We start from the raw sequence: 12,602 nt of genomic DNA on the forward strand, positions 1-12,602 counted from the left end.
CACTGGTAGGGACCCTGGGAACAGGGCAGGTCACTCATTAACCTGTATTTAGGATTTAGAATGCAGCCTAAGTTCCCAGAGTTTGGGGTCAGAAGTCTCTTGCCAGTGTATGTCTACAGTCCAAGAAAGTCGTGTATCCACATTCCCATTGACATTGCTGGGAGAAGGACTCTGAGACTCCCCACCCCATCTTCCCCAGCATAGAGCAAAAACAGGCCTGGAGGACAGGAACACCCAGCTGGTTCTTGCCAGGCTCCTTCCACCAGCCCCCGAACAGGCACTCGAATGTTCACACACATACACGCACGTGCAGATCAGGCAGTAGCTTGCAGCACCGGGACTGACTGCCTTGTACAGGGTGGCCCATCCTGGGGTGAAGTCCTCCTCCAGTCTCTCTCAAGTTCCATGTCACACATAAGCTGGGTGCCCTCCACTCACCTTCCACACCCTCCCCACTGGAGAGGGGTGCAGAATGAGAGGTGGAAAGAGCTTTCAGGAAGGGTGCTGGAGTGCGTTTCTCAGCACTTAACGTTTTCTCCCCACAGATATTATAATTGTGTGTCCTTTCCGGGATGCCTTGCCAGGGGGACTCAGACCCAGGGTCCCTTCAGGATGAAAACGTTCGAAGAATTTCCCATGACCCTGACAACCTACAAGGCCTCAGTGGTAAGTGGGGTGGGTGCACCTGTGCACCCCAGGTCAGGCCCACTGGGCTCTTTCCACAGGGAGTCAGATGTCAGGAAGTCCTGAGGCCAGCAGCAGAAACCAGCTTGAAAATGTCAAGTCCAGGTTGTGCCTCAGGCATGGTGGGGTCTGGGCACCCATGCAGTGCCACCATGTCTCTGCTGCTTTCACCTGTACTTTCACCTCCCTCACAGAGGGGCTCACCTCCCTAGCACCCCCTTTCTCTTCCAGCAAGGTAGAAACCCCAGTAGGAACCCAGTGGAAAGATGACTCCTTCTAGATGGTTCTCCTGGGATCGGCCTGAGTCAGGACCCCCCTTTGTTGGTCATCAAGCCGCATGGCCAGAGAGGAGGAGATTGTGTCACTAGAGGAGGAGGCTGGGATAAGGGGCATGGAAAACCACCTGTGTTCTCAGATGCGGTCAAGCAGAGTAGACCTCTTACAGCTCCGTGAGGCTGAAGGCACAGACAGCCTCCCAGCCTCCCTCCAGATGGGGTTGGGGTGCAGAGGCGGCAGTGGGTGCCCTGGACCAGAGCCATGCAGACCTGGGCTCCCATTCCCAGGGCCAGATGAAAATGCTGGGGGACCCCCATCTTTGACAAGAGTGCAGTTCCCCTCCACGGAAATCAAAATGAAAACCACGCCAAGTCAGGTTAAAGGTGACCTAGGCCCCCTAAACCTGGAATGTGTCTAAGGATCATTCTTCTATACTATGAGCTGCCAGATCCTTTCGATACTTCCTTGTTTCTCCCCGTGCTCCTGCTCTGCCTGTGCCTTGAGCATGTGTATAGCCACCTTTTATGTCTCCCAGTGGGGTGTTCCAGTTTTGCCACCCTCCTGAGTAGTGAGGCATGGCCCCGCCAGGCCTCAGTTTCTCCCTCTGTGGTGGGGGCACGTGACCCTAACCTACAGGCCCTGGTGATGGAACGGATGCCTGTTTCCCACACACTTGGCGCAGGATGAGTGTCAGGTTGCCAGCGGGGCAGGTCCTTGGGGCCCACAGCCTTAGCTTGTTTTCTCTGCACAGGATAGCCAGACGGACAGTGGGATGGTGCTGGCCTCCGAGGAATTTGAGCGGCTGGAGAGCAGGCACAGACAAGAAAGTGGGCTCAGGTAGGGCTTCTGGAGCCTCCTCTACTGGAAGGGGCCAGGGAAGGGAGGCCAGGCCGGCATGTGCCTGTCACTCTCTTACCTGAATCCTTTCATGGCTCCATAGTGCTTTTCTGTGTGTTCAAGGCAGGCCACTCTGGGACTTGAGGCCTGTGTCCACCAGCCTTACCAAAGGCCCCCTCTCCCTGATCACTGTCCTGACCCAGTACGCCTGGTGCTGGTCCCCAAACCTCCCTGCCATTCGACAGATGCTCAGACAATATCTCTTTGTGAAACCAGGAAAGATCCACCATGCCCAATGTGTGTAACACCCTTCCCCCAGCCAGGGGAGGCCACAGATCATGTGACCTAGAGCTGGCTGGTGTCCTACCTTGATAAGAATATGGTTACAGAGAAATCCTCCTGTGTGCTTGCATGGGGGGGGGGGTGACCTGCATAAAACAGTGACCTCCATTTGCCCAAGAAAATAGCCCCCGTCTCTAAAAAAACAAACAAACAAATGAAAAAACTGAATATTTAAACTTTTAAGGGTATATATAAAGTAGTTAAACGTCTACTTATCCACTTTACTAGTTGACTTGCTCATAGCTGTTTAAATGACAGGACCTACCTGTCTATACCTACCTACCTATATAAAGCTGTGCTCTTTTCTTCAGATCCTTGTGTTCAGACCGTTCACTTCCACCTTTGACACCTGTGTCTGTCAGGGTGTCAGGGTGAAAAAATAAGCACTATCCATATAAGAATAAAAAAGAAAATTAGAATTAAAAGTTTTCAGTAGCTGTAAACACTCCAAAAAAAAAAAGGCATGGAAAAACTGTGATACAACACATCAACATGAATTAATTTATAATTAAATAAGCAGCTGCACAATGAATCATAAATTCAAAAATTCAGAATAGAAATGGATGAACAGTGTGAAGATATCAAATGGGAGCTGACTAAATTCATGGAAGAAATTGAAATAAAACACAAATCCTCTCAAAAATGAAGAGCAGAGTGCCCAAGGGACAATTAGATATGATCAGACTTACAGTGGAGGGCACATATGATAGACACGAAAAGAAGTCAAGAAATTAAAACTGAAATAAGTAAAGAGGTAAAAAAGTGTCAGAAGGAACGTGAAAAATTTAGAAGTTGAATAGAAAAGATCCAAAATATGTACAATGGGTGTCTCTGAGGAAGAAGAATGCCAACAGTGAAATAGAACTAATATTTTAAATATGTAATTCAAGATAACTCTTAAATAAAAGGAGACCTGAATCTACATATTGGAAGGGTACCTGGGAAAACTGGCCCAAGAAGAGTAAACTCTGAGGCATATCCTAGTTGAACTATTAGACTTTAGAGATAAACATTCTGGGAATTCAGGCAAAAAGGCCAAGTCACTTAAAAAAAAGAGAGAGAGAGAGAGAGATTGGCATCAGGTTTTTCAATAGCACCATGCAAAGCAAAAACAGAAGCAAAAGCAAAGAAACAAATTTTCAAAAATCTCAAAGAAAATGAGTGCTAAGGAGGGAGAATCATAGGGCCATCAGTGAGGCAGGTGGGGACTGGAAGCAGCAAGGCCTCCTGGGCCAGGGGGAGAAGCTTGGATTTTATTCTGAGGGTGATGGGAAGCCACTGAAGGGTGTATCAAGAGGAGGACACCATCTAACTTGAAGGATCTCTGAAGACTGGCCTATAGGGTGGCATGAGTGAGAGAAGAGAGATGTGCTAGGGCAGCCCAGAGCATGCAGTGATGGCAGCTCACTCTAAAGTAGGGGAAGAGCATGGATTGAGGGGCATGGATGCATTTTGGAATAGACAGGACAGGACTTCTGGGTGGGCTGGATATAAGGGATGAGGGAAAGGGAGGAAGAAAGGATGACATCCAGGTGCTTGAGTCATTGAATCAGCGTTGGTGTCATTTACAGAGATGGGCAAGACTGGGAGAGAAGCAGGTTTGGGGGGATGAAGTTGGGCTTTCTCCATTGTCCCACACCCAGGCTTGGGACAAAGAAAGCTCTGGTGTTTGCCAACAGTCACATCGGTTTGTTTTTGTATTTAAGTCAAGTCTGTGTGTGCTTCCATTGGCTTTTCTTATTGCTCCGGTTGTGTCTGGTGATTCCTATAAGACCCAACATGGTTTCAATCACTCTTCTCTTCTTTTCTTACTGACATCACCTTCCCTGTCTCAGCAGCTGTAAAGGACCAGGCAGGAATATGGATGTGACCATGGCACACGCTGACCCCCCAGGGAGGCGGCAGAGGCCAGACCCAGGGGCCCAGGGCCAGGTGTTCTACAACAGCGAGTACGGGGAGCTGGCAGGGCCACCAGAGGAGAGCGATGGCATCCCATCTGCCCAAGTGCCCTTCTTCACAGACAGCAGCTACTAAAGCAGCTTCGGGCAAGGTCCACTGGACCCTGGGCTCCAACAGTTGATGGGGACCATGCCTGGCTAGCGAGCAGAAGGCTGGAGGCCCAGGCCAGGAACTCATCTCATTCAGTCTGGGGAAGAGCAAAACCCAGGCTTCAGGGCTCTCTTGAACTCCATCACCATGCCTGCCCAGGAGCACCCTGCTGATCCCTGGGGCCCTTCTCCCCTTCAGATTCAGATTCCACTTAGCTCAACATCCACAGGGGCCAGCCCTGGGTCAGGCACTCTCGTGGGAAATATCTCTTTGGGTGCTTCCTCTTAGTATGGTGGGTGGTGTGATCCCTGATTTCTGATGAGGAATATGAGGGTCTGAGAATCACATAGTAATCAAGGTTCAGCTGTGGTCTCCCAGCACCCACCCAAAATGCTGCCCCCTCCATGCAGCCTCTCTTCCCGTGGGAATGGCTTTCTTCACTTGCCACTCCAAGGCTCAGGAGAAGATGCATATGGCTCAAAGATGCATTCCACCTCAAAGCAACAAATGAGAAATTTGTGGGGGGAATGGGGGTGTCCTCTCCTGAGCCTGGCCAAACAGCTCAGAGTAGCCATCTCTGCAGTGCCGAGCCAGTTACAGCAAGCCTTCTTCTCCTGCGTGTTGAGAAGTACTATTCAACATTGTTTTCTTCCTTAGAACTTCAGAGACTATTTGAGCTGCTGTGAAGAATTTACTTTTTAAAACTTCAGTCTGAAGGGATCCCAGGGAAGGTTTTTCTGAATCTGGATGATCCTTGCCTCTGACACCCAGTCAAGTGCTGTCATAACAGACCCCACTGTGGCCACCTCTTTCTGGAGAAAGTCCCCAGCCTCACCTGCCTACCCCAGAACTGGAAGAATCACCCGACGGTCTAGAGCTGCCCCATTTGAGAATCACCTGGTTCTTCCCTCTGGGACCTAGATCTGCCACCCAAGGCACCGTCCAAGCTGTGAACATCCTTATGAGAGGCAAACACTGTGGGTTCCACCAAGGAAGGCTTTGGGGCTGGCCCAGAGGACCCACTGGCATAGCTCTGTACCAGGAGGCAATCAGTGGATGTCCCTGTGGCCCCAGGAAGGCCCTGTCTTCTGCCCCCTGATCTGTACCTGACATCAGTGCCCTGGGGAGTGAGTCAGGCAGGTCGAGCCTCTACTCTCACAGAACAGCAGAGGACCATCTGGAGGCTGGAGCCATTCTGCCCAGGGCCCACCCCCCCAGCCCAGTTCACACTCCCTAGCTACCCACACCCCTAGCAGGAGAAAGACCCTCATCCCAGTTAGCACCACAATGTTTGACACCCCACCCCCACCCCATGAGACGCTTGCAGGACAGGCGGCCGTGCAGCGAGCAGGGGCTTGCCCGGCAGGAACCCCCCCACGTTGTGTATTGTTCCTTTAAGATATGGTGAATGCAGGTATGACTGTCCCCAGTGGACCTCCTCTGATGTCATCTGCCTGTGAGATTTGGGTCTCAGGTTTACCTGGTGGAAGTCCAGAGGCTGTTTTCAATCAGAGGAGCAACTCATGATTTGCGTGCAGGGGCCCAGGCCTGAGACCCCTCTCACATGTGTACCACCTGTTTGTGTCACTTATTCTCCTGTCACATAACTGCACACACAAAAATGTACTGGGAAGAAAATCTAGCCCCACCCCCCTTGTAGAACATATGCTCTGAAAATATAAAATATTTAACAAAAGATAATAATAAATTTGATGCCAGTCCTGAGTTACAGTGAATGGGTTCGCAGCTAAATCCCAGGTCTCTGTGATCAGCCTTCCTCCTGCTGATCATCAGCCCCACAAGGTCACAGGACTGGCCACGCAAAGGAAAGGGCAGCAGAGGCAGCTCAGCCCCCCTTCTCTGCCCAGTAGGCTGTGGAGTCTCCCAAAGCCACCAGCAGAGGGTGCTGGAAGCACCAGGACGCGGGGTTCCACTCTGAGCTGGGAAGCGCCCAGCTTGGCTCCCGAGAGAGCCAGGAACGCATTCCCCTAATGTTTACTTTATGAATAAAGTGACAGTGCTTTGTCCCCACCTACTAGAACCAAATGCTGCCTCAGGCCCTAAGCACCGGTGGCCCATGGGCCTGAGAGCACAGCCCAGGCTGGGTCCCTGCCATCAGCTCCCCAAGTCTCACCCTCCACCCCAGAGCCTATGACCACCTCCATCACAGACCACAGACGGGGACAGGAAAAGAGGGGTTCAGCGTGCACCCAGGGTCACCTCCATGACTGAGTGCACTCCTGGACTCCAATATCAGGGGATTCTGAGCTAGGACCCTTACTTCAATCCCGACCCAGAGAGATGAGCTCCAGCCCGGAGAGTGTGGCAGGGCCCTGCCCTGGGATGTTTGTATGCCTTCCCTTCACAAGTGAGTGGCTGGCATAGAGGTGGCTTTAGATTGGGGTGTGACACTGGCCCTCTGGACACGGCCTCAGCAGGTTTCCCGAAAGAGCTAGCCCAGGAGTAGTCCCAGGGACTCAGGAAGGAAAACGGGCCATGTCACATGGACCCAGCTGTCAGCACAGCACAGCGGGCACCTCACCCAAGTGAGCAGACAGAAGCCCAGCAAAGGTCAGGAGCCAGAGGCCACTTTGTGGTCAGGCCCTGTGCCTACCCTGTTCAGGCCTCTCTCACTCCTCGGGCACCTGCTGTGTTGCCTATACCCCGTGGCTGCAATGCCCACTGTCCCGGCCTCGTTTTCAACTTTCATGGGCAAAGTCCCTCCCGACAAAGGCAGCTTTTGGCAGTAGTGGGTTTGCTGTTATTTTTACCTCTATAATAATTCTAAATGTGAATACGGAAAAGACCCCCACTGAGTTTGGACATTTTAACTTTACAATATCATTGGTTGAATTTAACCACTTTCCCTTGGCAAATGTCTCAACCCAGGTGTCAGCCATCCGGATGCCTGCCTGTTCACCCAGCCCAAAGTGCACCCACATGTTGTGGGAACCAGTGCCCTCAGTTCCAGTTCTGCCCTTCTGGGCTACTCTGGTCCTGCCTGGGCTGGATACTCAGGGCTGCACTGAATGTCCCCACCTGCCCTCACTCCCCAGAGCACCAGAGACTTCAGGTGTGAATAGGAACTCGGCCAGCAAGGGCACCATCCAGGAGCATCTTACCAGGCAGCAGTGTATTCCCACCTCAGGGTCCCTCAGCCCCTCCCACATCCCAGGAAGCTTCTCTTCTCTCCTCCTCTCAGGCCCCAGCCCTTCACAGGATGCCCACCCACCCTCTTGTCCCACCTCCCCTCCTCCCCAGTCTCACACTCCTATTCATTTCTACCAGAGAGCCATGAGTTACCTCCTTTAGAAGGAATCAGGCCAAGGGAACACTTGAGTGTCCCTTGATTCTGTCCTAATGTCACCACTGCTCCTTGGCATCGGGCCCTGCTCTGAGCCACGCATTGTCCTAGGCCCTGGGACATGGCAGAGTCCCTGTCCACAGTTCCCATTGTAAGTAGTGACATGTGGGTGGAGCTCTGCACAGGAGAAAGATTGGTGTGGAAGGCCTTGGGTCAGAAGGAAGGAGGGACCTGGGGGGATGGGTGGAGGTAAAGAGGAGAGGCTGGCAAGACCCCATCCTATGGGTCCTGGGAGCCCAAAATTAGGAGTTGGTTTCTTGTTTTAAGGTGAAGTTTAGAGAAAGTGGTGATGAGCTCTGACTTACATTTATGCTCTGAGAAACACACCTCTTGAAGGAGCAGAACAGGACCTCCTGGGAGCTGGGTGAGGCCTGGGTGAGGAGAGTCTGGGCTGTGAGGGGCAGAAGAGGACAGCTTTGGAAGACGCCAGAAGGGCAGAGGAATTCTGTTCTTAGTTGGGTCCTTATCCAGGTTAGATACGTGCAAAAATCCCTTTTCCTAAATGGTCTTCTACAAGAGCCAGTCCTAAGACCTGCTCCACCCACATTGCCTGAGGCCCAGGGTGTTCTCAGTCCAGGAGGAGGGTCTAGGCGCCTAAGTACCAAGTGAAGAGCCCAGAGGATGAGCAGAGGATGGGGACACAGAGCCTGACCCACACCCAAGGAAGGGTCTTCCTGGCTTCCTCAGGACTGGGAAGTCCAAATGGAAGTCCAAATGGAAGAAGAAATAGTTCAAAAGAGAGGAGAGAGCCAGCACTGGAAGCACCCAGGATCTTCTGGATGAGGTGGTAGTGCTGATGTCCTGGGGGAAGACAGAGGGACACCCAGAGTGGGTAGGTCAGGACTCCAGCCCTGTCAAGCTGGGCTACAGAGTCCCTGACCTTGATGTTCACTGTCAGTAGGTGGAACCCAGGAAACAGCTTCCAGCACAGACACTGGCCTCCCCCACCCCCATGGTGGATCCTCCAGGCCACTTGTCCCTAGGAGGCCTGGGCCAACTCTTGAGGCTGGGCACCTCAGCCCAGATAATCAGCTACAGAGAGTGTCCAAGGTGCTGGCCAGTGCCCATGTCATGGGGTCCACCCCACCAGATGTCCACATGCAAGTTCAGAGAGGGAACTTCAGCATCACCAAGAAGGAGGCCTGCCCTGTGGACCCCTGAGCAAGACCTGGGTGCCATGAGACTCCAGGTAGAGAGCCTGGGCCAGGCTGTGCTCTGAAGGCTGTTCACTGCTGAGAGTAGAGAATGTGGCACCCTGAGGCTGGGTGGCCCTGGGCCAGCCACTGCCCCTTAGGGCCTTAGTTTCTCATTTGTGACTTGCCACCTTGATGATGAGATAACAATTGAAATGCCCCTAGGAGTGACCACACTAAGGAGGAAGCCCTGCCCTCACCAAGTCATGTCCTTCAAAAGCAACATTAAAAGTCAACTGGGAAAGACACTGTCTGCAGTGGTATCCAACCCCAACACCTCCTCTCCATGGACTCACCCACCTACCCATCCCCCAGATACCCACTGCTCAATCCACCCACCCAACCATCCACCGACCTGTCCATCCATCCACCCACCCATGCATCCATCCATGTATCCATCCATACATCCATACATCCATCCATTTCCCCACCCATCCATTCATCTGTGGCTGAATAAACGGGAACTCAACCCACCCACAAATGCCCCTTTCAGGAATCCCAGAGACCTTTTGGGGCTTCAGCCAGGGAGGATGGGGACAGAGTGATTCTCAGCTAATCAGTGAGGGCTTCAGTGAGGAGAACAGACAGGGGAGGTGGAAAGCCTGTTTTTAGAAGGATTAGGGTCAACCTGTTGTTAAAAGAAGAAAATGTATCCCTTGTATGAGACCAAACTGGGGAGTTCAAGAAGTCAGTGAGCAGCCTCTGAGGATCTGCTGGAGCAACTGGCTGCAGGTACCACTGCAGGGCAAGTGAGTCGTTCCTGTCCTGGACCGCAGTGGAGTAGGTGCACCTCTGTCTCTTCAAAGCCAGATAGAAACCTCTTTACTTCCCAGCTGGAGCCATAGGCGGCAAAGTTTGTCATAAGCCAAATGTGGGGGGCAGGAGGGATAATGGAGGTGCTGAGGGAGGAACACAGAGAGGTTGGGGAGAGAGAATTGAGGGCTTTGGAAGGTGGTGGGGCAGCATCTTTGAAGGCCTCGGTCACCCTCCATGGGACACGGGGTCCAGTTAGGCAGGTCAGAATGGCTCCCAGGGTGATGGGCTGCTCTGGGCTACTGCCAGAAGTCCATCAGAGCTGGTTTGCATGCAGCAAGACAGCCAGGTGTGGACCACCTGGAAGGAGGCTGCTCCCTCTCCCCAGAATGGAAGGCCTGGCCCCCTTGGGCACAGATAGGTATCATGGTTTCCTCCATGGCCTGGAGAGATGGGAGTAACAGAAGGGATTGCTATTAAACCCTTGGGTTTTAACCTGTTGAATCAGCTTCAAAGAGTCCTCACTTTGGGATGGCAGGGAACATTTCTGTCTGTGGGTTGGGCTTTGATCTGCAGTCTGGGCTGGGACATCCCCTGGGGTTTGATCCACAAGCTCCCATTCCTCACCTGGCAGGCAGCTGCTCCCAGTCCCAGTGTGTGGAGGCAGCACAAGGTGCTGGTCAGTGGGGGACCTTCCAGTCCTGAGGGGCAGTAGAAGGCATGGGAAGAGAGCCAGGTGTGCAGACACACCTGGAACTGGCCTGGGGACCCCTGGCAGGTCACTGACTTTCTCTGAGCTGCCTTTCTTCTGACTCGTAAGGGTGATACCATTCCATTTAAGGAATGACTGCTGGCTACACCTTCAGTCCATGGATTGTAGGGCCTCACTCTAGCCCAGGCTGAAACAGGTGGACTGGACTCATTATACAGGACACAACTTGGCCACAGCCACTGCAGTCAGCACAGCCACTTAGAGCAGTGCAACCTGGAGGAACCTCATGGGAGATCTCTGGGGATAGTGGCTTGTCCCCCAAGCCTGAAACAGTGTCTGAGGTTTGGTACTGCTGGCTGCCAGCTTGTCACCCCAGGGGAGACACCTATCTGAAAAACCAGAATTTCAGTCTTTGCTTAAGCCATCACTTTCACCAATGCCGGGAACCCACACAGCAAAACCATGTGGATGGCAGCTGACCCTGTCCACCCTACCCACAGCAGGGTTTTGCGGGGAGGAGTGCCGTGGACAGGAAAGAGGAAGAAGGAAGTAGTTGAGGGAGCCCGATCAGTATTGACCCAAGGGAAGCTGCCCATGGAGACAGGAATAGACATGTTGGTAACACAGTTCAGAGCCCCAGGGCCCAGATGACTGAGCTATGAGGAAGAGAAAGGAGCCCACAGTGGGTTATTGGGATAGATTCATGGCATGACCATGGGCAGGACACCACAGCTCTGAGCCCCGCAACCCTCCTGCTCTGGCCCTGCCCCCAGCCTTCTTATCTTCAGCCATTCCAACTTGTATAAGAGAAAGCCCCAAAGCCTTGCTGGGATGGCCTCATCTGGGCTCCCAGGAGAGCCCTGGATATGTCGACCTGAGTCATGGTGACTGCTCAGAACAGGAGAGGGAGGGGTCTCCTGGTTGGTTGGTGTAGCAGTCCTGGCCCAGGAGGACTTCTCTGGGAGGGGACAGGGTGGCCATATGGGCAGGGGGAGTCTCTGAGACCAGGCTATGGCAAAGGGGCCCCAGGATCCTGGGAAGCCCCTGAGGACTGCCCATCCATGCCCAGCCTCCGTGGGAAAGGAGCACAGAGGAATGAGGAAGGGCACCATGAGGGCTGTTTCCGGGCTTGTGTGTGCACTGGCTTCAGATATTGACAGAGGAGAAGTTTATACTTGAGGAATATCACAGGTACAAGGAGAGTACACCATAGTGAGTTATCGTAAAAAAAAAAAAAAGTGGGCATTAAAGACCCTCCAACGATGTGCACTAACCAAGGCACCAGCTGCCCACTGGTGTGAAAGGCGCAGCTGGGTCCGCCGACCCAGAGTGTCCATACTCCTCACTGAGAGGTGGAATTGGTGCCCACAGTCCTTTCCATTTTTCTTAATAATTTACTTAGCCAGGTTCTCAGACAGGGCTCAGAAACACAGATGCTGGTCTGGCAGAAAGAGAATGAGAAGAGAATAAGAGAGCTCCTGGGACCTCACGGGAAGTGGGTGCCTTGCAAAGTGGCCCCAGCCCAATGTGAAGGGGCTGCTGGCCTTGCTGCCTGTGGCACAGCACAGCGACAACTGCCAGACACCCTCCCCAGGTGTTTGCTGAAGTCAGAGCCACAGGGGAGGCCCAGGCAGATGCTGCTGGCTTCTGCTCGCCTCTGCACCCTCGCCCTGGGCCAAGTGGGCTCCAACATCCCTCTGGGCACCCTCTACTGACCTGGAGGGGAGGAAGTCATGCAGATCTTGGAGGATGTGGTGGCTTGAGAAGTACCCTCAAACTATCCAGCTCTTAATTCCTGAACCTTTGAATGTTACCTTATATGGAAAGATAGTCTTAGCAGATGTGCTGAAGTTAATTAGCTTGAGATGAGGAGATTATCCTGGATTATCCAGTGAACCCTGAATGCAATCACATGAAATCTTATAAGAGGGAGGCAGAGATTCACACACACACATATAAAAGGAGGAGGCAATGTGACCATGAGGCAGAGATTGGAGTGGTGTGGCCACAAGCCAAGGAATGCTGGCAGCCACCAGAAGCTGGGAGAGGCCCATAGAGCCTCTGTGACAATGTGTTCTCCAGTTACTTCTACTCAGGGTTGATGGCTTCTCTGTGAGATACATGAGGCCCAGAGCTGAGGACCAGCGATGTACTTAGGGCCATGGAAAGGTTTTCATTTTAATTTCTCTTTAAATCAAAAAAATGTCAGAGTAATGAATACATGTATATAAAATAATGGATCCAGCCTGGATTATATTTTTTTAATTGAAGCACAGTTGATTTACAATGCTGTGCTAATTACTGCTGTATAGCAAAGTGATTCAGTTATACATATATATACGTTATTTTTCAAATATTCTTTTCCATTATGGTTTATCATAGGATATTGAAT

At 52.3% G+C, this 12,602-nt stretch overlaps 1 protein-coding gene across 1 annotated transcript in view; it reads left to right on the top strand.

Moving 5' to 3' along the window:
- FLT4 (fms related receptor tyrosine kinase 4) overlaps window positions 1-4,668 on the top strand; it is a 37,143-nt gene extending 32,475 nt beyond the window's left edge. Inside the window, exons 28-30 of the mRNA XM_079916931.1 lie at window positions 546-666; window positions 1,712-1,797; window positions 3,975-4,668. Of these exons, the coding sequence (XP_079773057.1) occupies window positions 546-666; window positions 1,712-1,797; window positions 3,975-4,173 (406 nt within the window). The 3' untranslated portion in view covers window positions 4,174-4,668. The remainder of the gene's footprint in view (window positions 1-545; window positions 667-1,711; window positions 1,798-3,974) is intronic.
- Window positions 4,669-12,602: the final 7,934 nt, after the last annotated feature.

Source organism: Stenella coeruleoalba, assembly GCF_951394435.1.
Source record: "Stenella coeruleoalba genome assembly, chromosome: 3".
Taxonomy (NCBI): Eukaryota; Metazoa; Chordata; class Mammalia; order Artiodactyla; family Delphinidae; genus Stenella; species Stenella coeruleoalba.